Source organism: Cariama cristata, unplaced genomic scaffold, assembly GCF_000690535.1.
Source record: "Cariama cristata isolate BGI_N322 unplaced genomic scaffold, ASM69053v1 scaffold27059, whole genome shotgun sequence".
Lineage (NCBI taxonomy): Eukaryota > Metazoa > Chordata > Aves > Cariamiformes > Cariamidae > Cariama > Cariama cristata.
Genome location: NW_009637813.1, coordinates 1 through 13,469, shown reverse-complemented (window position 1 = coordinate 13,469; position 13,469 = coordinate 1). Strand labels below are relative to the sequence as shown.

General features: G+C 45.4%; 2 protein-coding genes across 5 annotated transcripts in view; one reads left to right on the top strand and one right to left on the bottom strand.

Annotated features, from left to right (window-relative positions):
• Window positions 1-3,441, top strand: part of LIN54 (lin-54 DREAM MuvB core complex component) — a 31,439-nt gene extending 27,998 nt beyond the window's left edge. For all 4 annotated transcript variants that reach the window (XM_009708496.1, XM_009708495.1, XM_009708497.1 and 1 more), the window contains 4 exons: window positions 1,189-1,291; window positions 1,484-1,621; window positions 2,323-2,525; window positions 3,082-3,441. In XM_009708496.1, coding sequence (XP_009706798.1) covers window positions 1,189-1,291; window positions 1,484-1,621; window positions 2,323-2,525; window positions 3,082-3,283 — 646 coding nt within the window. In that variant the 3' untranslated portion in view covers window positions 3,284-3,441. The remainder of the gene's footprint in view (window positions 1-1,188; window positions 1,292-1,483; window positions 1,622-2,322; window positions 2,526-3,081) is intronic.
• A 1,525-nt stretch (window positions 3,442-4,966) lies between these two features.
• Window positions 4,967-13,437, bottom strand: THAP9 (THAP domain containing 9). Its single transcript, XM_009708499.1, has 4 exons — window positions 13,410-13,437; window positions 12,523-12,676; window positions 9,537-11,078; window positions 4,967-5,099 (listed from the first exon to the last, which is right to left on the bottom strand). Exons 1-4 carry the CDS (start codon window positions 13,435-13,437, stop codon window positions 4,967-4,969), a joined length of 1,857 nt encoding a protein of 618 aa, XP_009706801.1.
• Between the last annotated feature and the right edge of the window lie 32 nt (window positions 13,438-13,469).

Genomic DNA, 13,469 nt, shown 5'->3' with positions numbered 1-13,469 from the left:
GCTAATGCTGTTTGTTTTGGAAACCAGGACCATTCCACTACTGAGTTTTAAACAGGACAGAAAGGAGAGCTATTACAGGTTGTAAAAGCTTTTGATGTAGTTTGTCCCGGGGACCATTCAGGATGCTAAAAATCACCAAAATGTAGTTCAAGCAGATGAAGGGTTGTAGTGGACTCCAGAGCAACCCTAGTCTACTTCTTGTAGTGCTACCTTGGGCAAGCCACAGGAAACCAGTTTTGCAAGGGGTTTAGGCTCCTTCAAATGAACATACACTCTCGGCAGGATTTGAAAAGCAACTGAAGAGGATCAGCAGTTTCCGTCAGCTATAGCTGGAGATGGTACTGGAAACGTTGAAATGTACCAAAGTTTGTTGTGGCCCAAAGCCATGTTTGAGCTGGGGATGAATGTGGTGCTTCTATGTATCAGATCTGTGGGATGGTGAGATCTTGGGTTTGGTGAGAGGTAGCAGAGATACATAAGAGGCATGGCAATGTGATTGGCTTTTCCTGTCAATGTCTTGCTGTTTTTTATTCATATACTTGCCCCTTTAAAAAGCCTCTGATAGCTACAGGTTTATCTTAATTCAGATCCTTTCCCTAGTTAACCATGCTTCAAAGCCTATGAGATGCACCACTTGTTACTCCTTTTCTATTCTTCCATCCCTGCTTTGGCAAACTCTGCCTCAGTTCACAGCCACAAACAGCTTATTGGGCAAAACTAACAAAAACGCTCGTTGCTGTGTTAATCAGTTTGCCTGTTGGTTGCCACTCTAATCGCTTGTCTTTTTGTTTTGGCTGTATGAGAGCTCCTGAAGTCTGACTTGAAGTGCCTGGGTCGGGAACTGGCTATGAGGTGGCTGTGGTGGGATGGCAACAGGAGTTACCATAGAAAAAAGTCTCATTAGCTTCTCTTTGCTGCTATGGGGACCTGTGCTATGTGAACATCAGCTCAAATGGACACCTTTGAGCTATACCTCTGTCTTTAGACAGCAACTAGACCTATACTGGAGGATTTAGGCCTTGCAGTGAGGCTGATAGCCTATGCTCAACTCCACGTCTACAAGTGGTAACCCTTACCCTTACTGGTGTCTGCGCATATCACCAGACTAGAAACTTCTGCTACTGCCATCAGTGCTAACGCCAATGTCATGGTTACGTTTACAAATGCCTTCTGCATCTTCTGTTTCAGGTATTGTGATTGTTTTGCAAACGGTGAATTCTGCAATAACTGCAACTGTACAAATTGTTATAACAACCTGGACCATGAAAACGATAGGCAAAAAGCAATAAAGGTGAGGGGCCTCTTCCCCTGCCCCCGGGATGAAAGCCGTTTAGCTTGTGTCTTCTGAAGCTACGGCGCAGGGCAGAGTGAGTGTGTAATGCCCTGATCTCCTCCCACATGTGCAAGGCTTAAGTTCTTTTATTGCACCTCTAAATTCTGCTCCCCACATGCAGTGATTGACCCTTTGGGTCTGCATTGACAGGCCTGCCTTGACAGAAACCCTGAAGCCTTCAAGCCCAAAATAGGGAAAGGAAAGGAAGGAGAATCAGATCGGAGACACAGCAAAGGGTGTAACTGTAAACGTTCGGGATGCCTCAAAAACTACTGCGAATGTTATGAGGTACGAAGCATTATATCATCTTAAAGATACTGGCTTTTTAGTGGTACAACTTCTCTGATTTGCTTTGTCCCTCCTTTGTATTGCCATAATATTTTCTCTTCTATTCTCTTCTATTGCTATAATGTTATCTCTTCTTCCAGCAGTTTGCACATAGAAAGCCAAGTATATGGCAAAATTGATCACTTCTGTTGTGTAAGTTTAATTTTAAACCACGTAGCAACTTTGAACTTGGGATTAGATTTGTCCTTTACTGAAGAGCAGTACTTCCTAAAGAAATCTACTGCACCAAGTCCCTAGGAGGAGTAGAAGCAGCATCCCACAGATGCTCTGGGATAGAACATGTCTGTGGAAGACAAAAGCAAAAGTTTTTGTTGCGCCAGCTAACAGGTCAGTCTGAGGATGTAGAGACAGTGGCAGACTGACCTCTCTCATAGCTCAACCACCTAAGTTCTCCTCGGAAACAGTAGGTTGCTGAAGAAAGCGATGAGTGGGAAACCATTGATTTTCATTTGATTCAAGTATACATTCTGGGAAGGCACCTCAGTTTGAGGTGAGAATTTAGAGAGAAAACTACTACTTGGGGCTTTCTTCTTGTGGCTAATTGATAAAAAGATTAAAATAAGATGTCCTTTTCATGGTGGCTTATCATAAAGGGAGTCAAGGTTGCAACAGGTTTTTCATGTTTTGTTTGTTTCTTTCAGGCAAAAATCATGTGTTCTTCCATATGCAAATGCATTGGCTGTAAAAATTTTGAAGAAAGCCCAGAGCGAAAGACACTGATGCATTTAGCAGATGCTGCCGAAGTTAGGGTCCAGCAGCAGACCGCTGCAAAGACCAAGTTATCTTCCCAGATCTCAGATCTGCTGACAAGGCCAACACCAGCACTCAGCAGTGGTGGTGGGAAGTAAGTTAATGCAGCACCCTCGTTCAGTTGCTTCTAACATGTTTTTCCTGATGTACATGACAGGTACGTCCCTGTCATCTTTGAATGTTATCTGTGTAAGCTGTAGAAGAAGGAGCAGTGTGGTGAGTGAAGCTTTATGTTCAGACAGCCGTTCTTTCTGTGGAACCTAGGGTATGCCAAGCCTAGCTGCATTCAAGCACATAACTAAGCGTTGTCTTCTCATGGTTTCCCACGTGCGCACAGAAAGCATGAAGTACAAGTGTCCCATTTGCTGAGAGGATGTAATCCTTGAGCTGCCCTTATAGTAAAAGCTGGAGAATTGTTCTAGGTACCTGGGCATTTCAAGGTCTATTTCAAAATCTATGTCAATGGAGGCAGGCACCAAAACACAATGGCCCACCAGTTCATTTGGCTTATTCACTCCCTCTTGGTTGTCTAAAGGCTCTTGAAAGCAATGGGACAGATGAAATCTCATCAGTCCTTGTACTAAAAAGTTGCCCAGCCCTGGAGTTAAGTGTGTTTTTTCTGAGAGTGAGCAGATCTTTCTCTGTTTCAGGCTGCCCTTTACGTTTGTAACCAAGGAGGTCGCTGATGCAACCTGCGAATGCCTTCTCGCGCAGGCAGAGCAAGCGGAGAAGATGGGCAAGTCAAAAGCTGCAGCAGAGCGCATGATCCTGGAGGAGTTTGGACGCTGTTTGATGCGAGTTATTAACTCTGCCGGGAAGTCCAAAAGTGACCCTTGTGCCATGAACTGCTGACTCGTGCACATGAGCCACAATAAAGAGGACTGAACAGAACACTTAAGGCACAGGGACACTTTGGTTTGGCATAGAGGATTTAATAATATTTGTTAATTTGGTGCTTGTTGTAAATTGACCTGTGTAAGTTTGAAACAAGAAGATGTTTTATAAAAAGATGTAGAGCCTTTTAAATCTTAGCTAAATTCTCTTCTACTTAAGACAATGCCTAAAGGTCAATTCTTCTTCCTGATGTACAGCTTTTACCTTGGGTTTCTTAAAAATTAGATATGTTCTCCCCTTTCCCCAGACTAATTGCCTGAAGGGCATATATAAATTATTATAATATATATTATTTACAGCGTATGGAGTTGCATCACTATGTGCATACAGGAAAGCACAGGTGGTGTCAACAGCCAGGTGATGCTTTTGGCAACAGGCCCATAATAAGGAGGCACCACTGTATCCAAGATAGTTCTGAAAGGAAGTGTGTAAAAATGAGCACCTAAATGGAAGGTAGTACTTGTATTTAAGACCTGACACAGCATGTTCTTTTAGTGCACAGTGCTGTGAAATACACACGCAATAATACAGAAGGGTTGCTTGCAGATTTAGCGTTGGAGAAGTGGTGGAGAATCTTGCTGGAGCGGGGCTGAAGGAGTTCAGAAGCGAATGGAATTAATGGGAATTTTTTGGTAAGAATATGGCTGAGAGCTCAAATGTTTCTTAAGCTGGAACCTGAAGGCTTAAGACTGGCCTGGTCTCAGAAGTGAGGAAGAGCAGCCATGCCACAATGACGGACTGTCTGCCCAGTGTACAGTGTTACCTAAATGTGTAGCAGATGGATGCTTGGTTTTCCAGAGGTCTGCAGCAGCCTAATCCCACACTGGAGGTAGGGCTGTGTGCAGTCCACTGTGTTTTCTAGGATCGAGCTGTAAGCCTGGAAAAGTGTTTTTAAGTCTGAGAAGCTGCGGTCATGGGAGATGGTGGAACCACAGTTGTCTTAATGAGGACTCGAGACAATCTGCATCCGAATCGACTTGCAAATGCAGGTAGGGATCATGTTCAGCCTGGTTGTGGGTCTTCAGGATGCTGCTTCTCTGTATGTCGGCAATTTACTTGGCATAAGGTGTTTTTTTTAGTGTTGTTTAGAATGACTGTGAGAGCTGTGATCAGAGAGGATGCTAGCACAGAATCACGATTGTTACCAAAACAGATGCACGGATCCTTTTATACAAAGCCAGGGGAGCACGGGGAAAATCAACTATAGCTGTGTATAGACTAGGGCAGGGGACTTTCTCAGTATTTGTAACAGGCAATCTCACATCACGTTTTTGATAGTGGAATATATTTGCAAAATTAACCTGGTAGGCTACTTAACCTACCATGAATGTCAATAACCATGTTTAATCACCGACATTTTTATTACCTGTCTCACTGCAGCCTGAAATAGCTAGGTTTTTCCAAAAGGGATTTTGTATTCCTCGTATAAAACTGTAAATACAGAGAAATGCAGCAGAGCTCTTCCTCCAGGTTTTCTAGCAGGGCCAAGCTGGGGAAAGGTAGGAGCTAGGCAAACCAGCAGCAGAGCTAAGTGCCTACATGTGTGATGGCAATAGGATGGGAGGATGTTTCCCCTCCTCTCTTCACCCTGCGGTCCTGTGCACTGAGGAGAAAGCCCCTTCTCCTTGACCTGGTGCCTCCTCAAAATGCCTCGGGGGCATGAAGAGCCTGGGAGGTGGCCAGCAGCAGTGATGGGTCCGTCGAGTGGCTGTTGCAGACAAGGTTTGAGCTGCCAGTCACAGTCTGAAGGGCCCTTTCTGCTGTTAACATCTCCCTGAACATAAATAGCAAGTATATTTGTGCAAATCTCTGAAAAGGGAATCCACCTCTCGTGTAAGTAAATGCCATTTTTTTTTCATAATTAGGACTTGGTTTTACTGAAAAAAAAAAAATCAGTGCAGTAACTTTACATGTAGATAGTGCAGATATTCAGTTTACTTCTAGTGACCTAATCTAGTATGTCGAGTAGGATTTGTATAAATGTAAATTAGTGTAAGTGAATAAAGTAATACCTACTTACGTTATTTTTCAAACAGATTGCAATATGCCTTCTTTTGTTTAGACTTCAATCCATGTTAATTTTGTATATATTCCGTGTCTTACTCTAAATTGCACCTTTTGTGATGTGTATTTATATACAGTGTGCAAAAACACTTGTGAAATTTAGATTACAGTTGTAATTATGTATGATGGCATTGCTTGAGAATATTTTGCTTGTAAAGACTTTGAAGGTGCAATCAAATGCTCTTAGTTCTTCTGTTTTGTTTTGAACAAGCTTTCTCAAATATTAAGCTTGGATTCCCTCTCCCTGGTGTAGAATGTGTGAATTGGTTTTTGTACTTCCTTAGCCATTTGCATCAAACTGCTGGACAAGATTTACAGTCAAGTTCATCCAGTTACATAAAAATAATTGGGAATGGGGCAAGGGTTCATTTTCTAGTTCTGTTTACATCTGAAAGTAGAAAAATTAAATTTATATTTACTAGACCTATTCAAAGAATACACTTTTCTATATTGTACAAATAAAGCAGCCAGATAAATCACAAAGAAAAATAAACATTTATACTATTCTGTAAATACGATTATTATTTTTTATTGCACTCCTTTCCTTCAGCACTGACAAATATACACAGATGATTTTCATTGAAATATCCAAATAAATCTGTTAACACTAGGCCCACATCCGATGCAAGTCCTGGCCTGGATTTTCAGTACAAGATTGAATCCTACCAGAGATAAAACCCTTGGTTACTGGCATACTGTCAGGCACAGCAACTCGTGGCACGTTGCGGCACAGTTTATAAAGGGCCACAATGTGTCATCCAAGCCAGCACCAGGTAGTTGAGCCCACGTGATGATTTCTCGATTTCTTTTAAACTCTTTAATGAGAAAGCATCGTTCTTCCACGTGCGCTGGCTGGACAAGCGTTAGGCTCGGACTGAGCAGAGAAGTGTGCAAGGCCATTCTGCAGCACCCTTGAAGACCGCGGGGTGCTACACAGAGCTTGTTCAGGACCCCAGGCAAAACTTAGAGGCAAAGGTTTGTCAAGAGCCTTAGACTGCTTGTTAGCAGGATGCAATGTGCTGTTTTCTTGTGGCATTTGTGTGCTTTTTAGGTCTCTCTTGGGGAGGAGGTTTGTGAGCAGCTCTTGCAAAACTGTATAACTCGGATGCATTAGGGAATACAAGTCAGTTAAGAGAGCTCTCAGTTTGTTTCTGCAAAGTAAAACTTGTTTTTGTTTTTGTGCATCCAGTTTCTATGTTCAGCTTTTTTTTTTCAGCTTGGTAAAGGTAGTACATCATGAATGCTCAGGGAGTCTTAAAAGCATTGTTAGGATGTTGAGCGAATGAATGGACTGAGCTCTTCCTCCCCAGCACACCAGCGAGAGAAGGCTGTCGGTTACCTTAGGCTGCAGGAGAGGACTGAGAGAAGGAATGAGGTGCTCAAAGTGACTTGGGGGTGGGTTTGTATGGACCTGATGGAGCACATGGTGAGAGTGTTTCAGAGATGGTGAATATCTGAGCAAGGAATTGCTGGGAAGAGAAGGCAGTGTCCAAAAGACACTGTGGGAAAAGAAGCGGTGCAGAAAATCACTTGGTCGCAGTTGTGGAGTTATGAATGCTGAAAAATTCCACGGAAACCTGTGAGTTCCTGCGGTGTGAGCACAGCCAGTGGTATCTGTGGTGGGCAACAGCAGGCCTGGAAAATAATGGCATTTGGTATAGGGTTGCTATAACAACTGTCAAGCTTTTATAACATTGGATAGCTTTGTTAATTAGATAACTGCCACACTTTTTTCTAATAATGTGCTTTTGCTCAAACATCATCCTACCAAGCCCTGTAAAACTTCCTCAGCATCTCTTGAAAACCTCCGTCATCAGTATTGCAGTGAATCACAAAAGGATGTGTGAACTGTGGTGGTCATGGGTAGGGGCAGGTCAACCACAGGAATGCACAGCCCGACCTCAGTCTATCTGCGCCGCGCTCTCCCGATCGGTTCACCGATCTTCGATCTTTGTGTAACAGCTTCCCGTTCGGGAGGAGGCTCAGGATGAATCGAACAAGACAAGCTCCCTCCGATGTAAACAGGAAGTGGCACCAGGCTTATGCCCAGCTGAAAAAAATGCACAGCGAGGACGTGCCTCGTCCCTACGGCTCAGCTCATTTTGGGGCTGGTTTAGGCAATGCAAATGTTACGTTATGTGAGCGCAACCAATCTACCACTGGGATTTCAGCAGCGTTTTGCCAGTTGTCCTAAAAATCGCGTATATATAGGAGCAAACAAGTTTCCTGCAGAGTCTCTTGTAGCTGGAATGGCTCCATGGCAGTGACGGCTTCAACATGGCTTTTTGTGCAAGTAATTGGACTGGGGGAAAAAAAAGTCCAGTCCAAAAAGGTTTTGGTTTGCTACTCCCAGCAGAGAATGCATGAAGTTCTGTGATACTGCTGCTTCTCAAAGCAGAGCTTGAGGAATTGAGTGCAGCAGCTCAGCTCCCACCATGAGTGAGAGGTGGAACAACAACCCAAACCAACCAGGGACAGTTTTGTCAAGTCACTGGTAGGCAGAATGGCACCTGGAATATTATTCCTGCCCTGGGACACAGTGGATCACCACTATTCATCTCATCTCCAACATGCAGCTCAAAAGTAACTGAACAGTGAGAGTTTTGTAGGAAATAGTTGCTGTCCATCTCTATGGATGCAGCATGGCAAAAGGAAGCCATTTAGCAGCAGTTATGCCAAACTTCGCTACTCCAGGTAAAGCACTGCCTACCAAGGCAGCTTCCTTGCCACGGAAATGAGCTGACTGAAGAAGCCTGTCCTACTTGATAGCATCAAATCTATGATTCCAAGTAATCAACGGAAACAACATCTGAAAAGGAGACTGCCTTGTGCCCTGGCCTGCAGGACACACACCAGCTCCGGGAGGATGGGGCCATGGGGCACAGTTGAGTAATGACCCGATAGGGCCACATAATGGGAGCCAAAAAGCTCACCCTGCCACAGGACACTCCTATGCTGGTGCCTGGGGCTCCTGCCCAGAGAGAAGGGTGTCGGTGCCCCTGGGTGCTGCTGGGCACAACAGCCTGGTCACAGCCTCAGCGCTGCCCTCCTACCTTCATGGACAACAGCTTCTCCGCTTAGTATCCACCACCTCACTTGTAAAACATGGGGCTTTAGGTGTGTAGTTTGTTAGTGCAGTCCCCATTCCAGGGGATCTGGACTTGTTTAGCTTTTTGATGAGACACAGGAGTGGAAAGTAGAGCTTGTGTACAACTTGAGTGCCATTTTCTTTTCATGGCTTTATTTTCTTTTTAAGTAAAAGCTCTGCAAGCTTTCTTGCCTCCAGCTTTTTAAAAGCAGATCTGCTTTGGTGAAATCAAATTGCCAGCCCATGTCATCCCCCCAAAACCGCGTGGCAGATGCATCCATTTTCTCCTGGCAGGAGTCCTCAGAGCACTAAGCCTCCCGGCAACACTGCCTGCTGTTTTCCCAGGCATCTTGAGCAACCATCGCTCATCCTGACGTGCCACGCGAGTCTCATAAAATACATGGCTGCTTTGCAGGATTGCCAGATGGAACACAGGATCAGATTAACTTCCTCGCTTTGCTCAGCCAAACTCTGATTGGCTGCTTTGCAGTGGCCCAACACGTCACCACTTATCAACACCAGTTTTTCCCACCAAATCATGGGAAGACACCACATCGTTTCCTTGTGTGTTGCCTAGATCTGGCCATCACTGAGCTTCAGTAGGGGACAACCATCCTTGGAACAGCAATGAGTACTCATGACCCTGCATGCGTTTGGTTTGACTGACAGCTACCCTGTGGTGATGGAAACAAATGTTTTCCCTTCAGTCTTTTCAATCTGTGCCTTCCACAATGGTATTTCAAGTTCCGGTGTTTGGCATAGTTTGTTCTGATGTTTAAGTAACATCGTGTTATTTCCTTTACTAAGATTATGTAATGATTGTTGATGCACAAGTCGCCATCAAATAAATGGTTTGTGAGAGTGGGGAAGAGGCGATTTTCTCCCAGGAGCTCCCGGAAGATTTTTTGTTCTAGAGACAAATGCCATAGCTTGGTGGTTTTGTGCCCATCTCCTACTTTGCTGTACCAATTTAAGACTTGTTCCGAAATGCGTGTTATGCGGTACACGCTTGCCGAGGGCAGACTCACCCCACCTAACTTTTTTATGTAGAGCACTGACCTGCATCTTAACTTGCTCTCATCTGACTCAAAGAGGGAAGCGAGACAAGTCTCACATTGCAAGTCAGAGGCTAATTGCTCAGCAACGAAGCCTGCAGTGCAGGTGACACACTGTGCATGCAGCGATAGGTCCGTCAGCGCATTACCGAGTGCAGACCCATACAAAAGAAAGCCTGCACAACAGGGGTACTGTCCTGTCACAGTCCTCCCACGAGCTGGGTTATACTGAGCACGAATCCTACCGAGGGTCAGATCTCTCCTACGAGACTGGAATATGTCCACGGAGCTCATAATGCCCGAGTCACTGCTGTGTGGTGAGCTGGGTGCCAGGTTGCAGCTGGCCAGCAGTTTATGATAAGCAGCCTGGAACGCAGCGCAGGTGGGGCTCCCGCTGCTGCTGCAGGTTTGCTGGAGGGCCCTGAGAAACAGCTCCAGCGGGTCAAGGCTGAAGGCATAGGTCAGGAGGTGGAGGGAAGGAGGAACACCTTCTGGACACATGTAGTTGGTGTAAAGCCACTTGAGGCTTTCAGCATTCAGCAAGAAACTCAGAAATCCTAGTTTGCGTTTGCTCTTAATAATGTATCTCCCCATAGAGTCTGTTAAGGTTACAAAGAAGTTCTTGGCCTCATTAAAGAGGTGGCTTATTTTGGTGTAATTTCCAGCTAGAAAAGGCCCCTTCAGTCCCCTTCTATAGGAACCTCTGCCATGAAATACGTCGCACAGACGGCTCATCAAACGCACAAACTTGACGGTACCGCTACAGTTCTGGAATGAGGCCAGGCCCAGCTTCTGGAGATGTTCCAGGGCATCAGCAACACCCTCGCTGAACAACGGGGTAGCAAGGTTGACCTTCAGGTGGTAACTCTCCTTACTCCCAGGTCCACCTGACTTGGGACTGCATGGTTGTAACACCCTCTGCTCCCGCAAGGCCACCAGCTCCACCACATGCTGCCACCGCACGCTATCACTGAGCCACTCGATCTTCTGGAAGCACTGCAGAGCATTCCTTATCAGCTGGAGTGCGTGACAAACATCAAAGAAGTATGTGATCCTGTGAGCAGAGCCAGGCGGATGTTGGAAAGTGCACTGAATCCTTTCAGGATCTATCCTGATCCCCAGAGCTCTGGCGGTCTCAGCACCACGAGCAGTGGCACCTGACGTCACAGCCAGCACTGTGATGCCAATGTTGTTCAGTTTACTGATAGCCTGATGAAGCAGCTGAGCAAGTAAGTGGCCAGTTGTGCTGTTCACAAAGAAGTAGCCAAGCGGAGCTGTCCAGGGACTTGAGATGCCGACTGCCATGAGGATTATTGCTTCTGAGGCCAGCGGAGCTTCATCAGCATCAAGGACGCCTGCTCCCAAGTCAACAAAGCCTGTCAGGCGCTGCATCTGCGGGTCCCACTCCTGCTGCTTCTGCAGGGACACGTCTTGTACCATCAGGGCACAGTAGCAGTAGGCCTGTTCCCCTCTCTCCACTTTTGCCTGAAGGTGGAGAAAAATGTTGTTGCTGAAGCCTGCAGCAGCCTCGTTATTAGACAGCCAACTAGAAAAAAAAGGGAGGATGCAATTAGATGTGATTCTGAGAAAACTGAAGGAACAGTCAGCATCTTTTACCACTTAGGACATGGTCAGTCATGTCCGGAGCTGTAGAGCAGGCTAAGACACGGAGTATAAAGCAAACAGCCCTGCCTTTCTCAATGCGTAGTCCGAGTTTCTTTTGTCACACCCTGCACACGAAGGGAAGTGACAAAGCAGCTTCCTGCCTCTCCAATGGAATTAAACCAGAGAAGCACAAATCGGGCTCTGCAGAGGGCCAGCAACACCAGGCTGTTCCTCTTCCCAACTGGATTACGTTGTGTGTGGAGAAAGCCAGTCTGCAAGATGTGAAAGCCTCAGCAGCCCACGTGGAACGTTACTCTCCTCTACACACCCTCCATCCACTACCTCCCAACACCCCTTCGAGCAAACGCTTTGGAGGAAGCTGTGTGAAACCCCCACGGGCTGGCAAGGACCATGTCTGTATCTGTTGGGAGTCCTCCACCTGCACTACAGGAGTTTTGAGACTCAAAACCTGTATGGGGAAGAGTTTCTTCAGCTTGTGTTTTGTGTGCTAATACAACTTCACTCCTTGGTAAGGGGTCCGATAGCACTTCAGTAGTAAATTCTGAGCCCACATAACTACTTGCAATGGGTTCCACAACTGAGTTACGTGATACAGAAATATCTCCCTTCTATAACTTTGAAACAGCCACTTGTCAAGATTCACTAACTTCCCAGAGTCCTTGTGGAGCAAGGCGAGAAAAACCAAAGCTCTGCTCTGCTTTATGCAGTCCTTCACTTCCTAATCTTGCCTTCTTGACATCTCCCTTTTCCAGAAAACAATCCCAAAGTTTTCCACGTATAGTCCTATTGGTTTCGATTTCCTCGACTGATGTTTATTCCTGCCCATCTCTCTTCACTCCATTTTGGCTGTTGGTGGAGTATTTTAACATTGCCTCTTACTGCTTCTTTTTAGACAATCTTACTCGTATTTACTCTTCCTTCCACTATTGGGCTCATCCTTCCCCTCCCACAAGCCTACACTCCACGGCACGGGGCAAGGGCTTGTACCAATGTGGTAAAAAGTGCTTCTGCTTTTTTGTATTCCTCCTTCCTCCCAAGCAAACAGTAAAACACATATAGACCCTACAGCACCTGAAGCCCCGAAATGTAGCTTTCTTCACACCTGTACTCTAGGAATACTTAGCAAACTCCACACTTACTCTGAAATTATTCATGTGAGGAATGTGTTATTCTCATGCCGTGACACACATGCACAAACACATCTGAGATGAGGGGTTATCAATATTTCTTGGTATTTGCTTCCCACTAAAACAAAGCAGGGAAAAACTACTACGACTGAATGTTTACAGGACGGATCTGTTCCATGTATTTTTAAATGAGTACCTGGAAATACATTCAGAATGAATGAATGAATAAAAACTTGCTTTGTCAGGCTGTAAGGATGGGGGAGGGGAAAAATCTTCCGTAGATAATCATAGGCCTTAGCATGGTAGAGGTGGAGAATACAAGCAAATTGCCTCATTTCTGGTGAGTATTCTGCCATCTGCCTCCAGCTCTGCAACTCACAAGGCAAATCTGCTGAAAAAAAAAAACACCAAGAGGTCAGCTTTAGTGAAGCAAATAAATAGCTGAGAACAGAGGGATGCATAATTACAAACACCTTGCACAATACAAGGCAACAGGGCGGCCTCTGGAACCGCTTGGACCTGAAGTCTGCTGTGAAGTGATGCCATCACCATGGACAAGTGGCCAGGGAGCGCGTGCCCTACCACGCCACCTGAGGCCGAGTCCCCAACAGGTCTTTGCCCTCTTTTCCTATCCAATGTCATTCCACAGTTTTGAGTAAAGACTGCATCTTACATGTGGGTGCTGCTTAAAAATGGACATTTCGGCAGAGAAACCATTAAGTTATGGTTGATTCTGCAATTTGAAATGGCTTCTTCAGGTTATATGATTAATGTTGACAGAGCTTGCTTCTTGACAGTACAAAAGACAAGGTTTTTCTAGTTAAACATACTCTATTCGAGTCATCTGTCAGCTGAATGGTGGTATGGTTTGATTTAACAGCCTTGGTTACAGGTTTGACCTGAGGACTGTAGCCAACCTCAAGTAATTGAATTTTTGAAAGAGATTTTAATTCTTTGCAGGATTGATTGTTGCATTCTGGACCCACAAATCCCAAAGCCTTTGCACTATAGCATCAGACCTAGAAGCCTAACAGTCAGGGATTACCGATACCATAAAGTTAAACAAATACATAAAAGTGGGGCAAAGGAGTGCAGACCCTGAAGCACCCTGCCCCCACCCGTACCTGAAAACTGGGCCTGCAGCAAACTCATGGTTTCCTCAGGAAGCTGCTGCTTCTCCACCA

Bases quoted from the DNA above. Each gene is read 5' to 3' on its own strand.
- THAP9 (XM_009708499.1), bottom strand. From the start codon at position 13,437: ATGAGTTTGCTGCAGGCCCAGTTTTCAG. The intron at 11,079-12,522 runs GCAAGTTTTTAT...TTTTTTTTCTAG, and splicing joins CATCCTTACAGCCTGACAAA to TTGGCTGTCTAATAACGAGG. The intron at 5,100-9,536 runs GTCAGTGCTCTA...ATTTATGTTCAG, and splicing joins GAGAGCAAGTTAAGATGCAG to GGAGATGTTAACAGCAGAAA.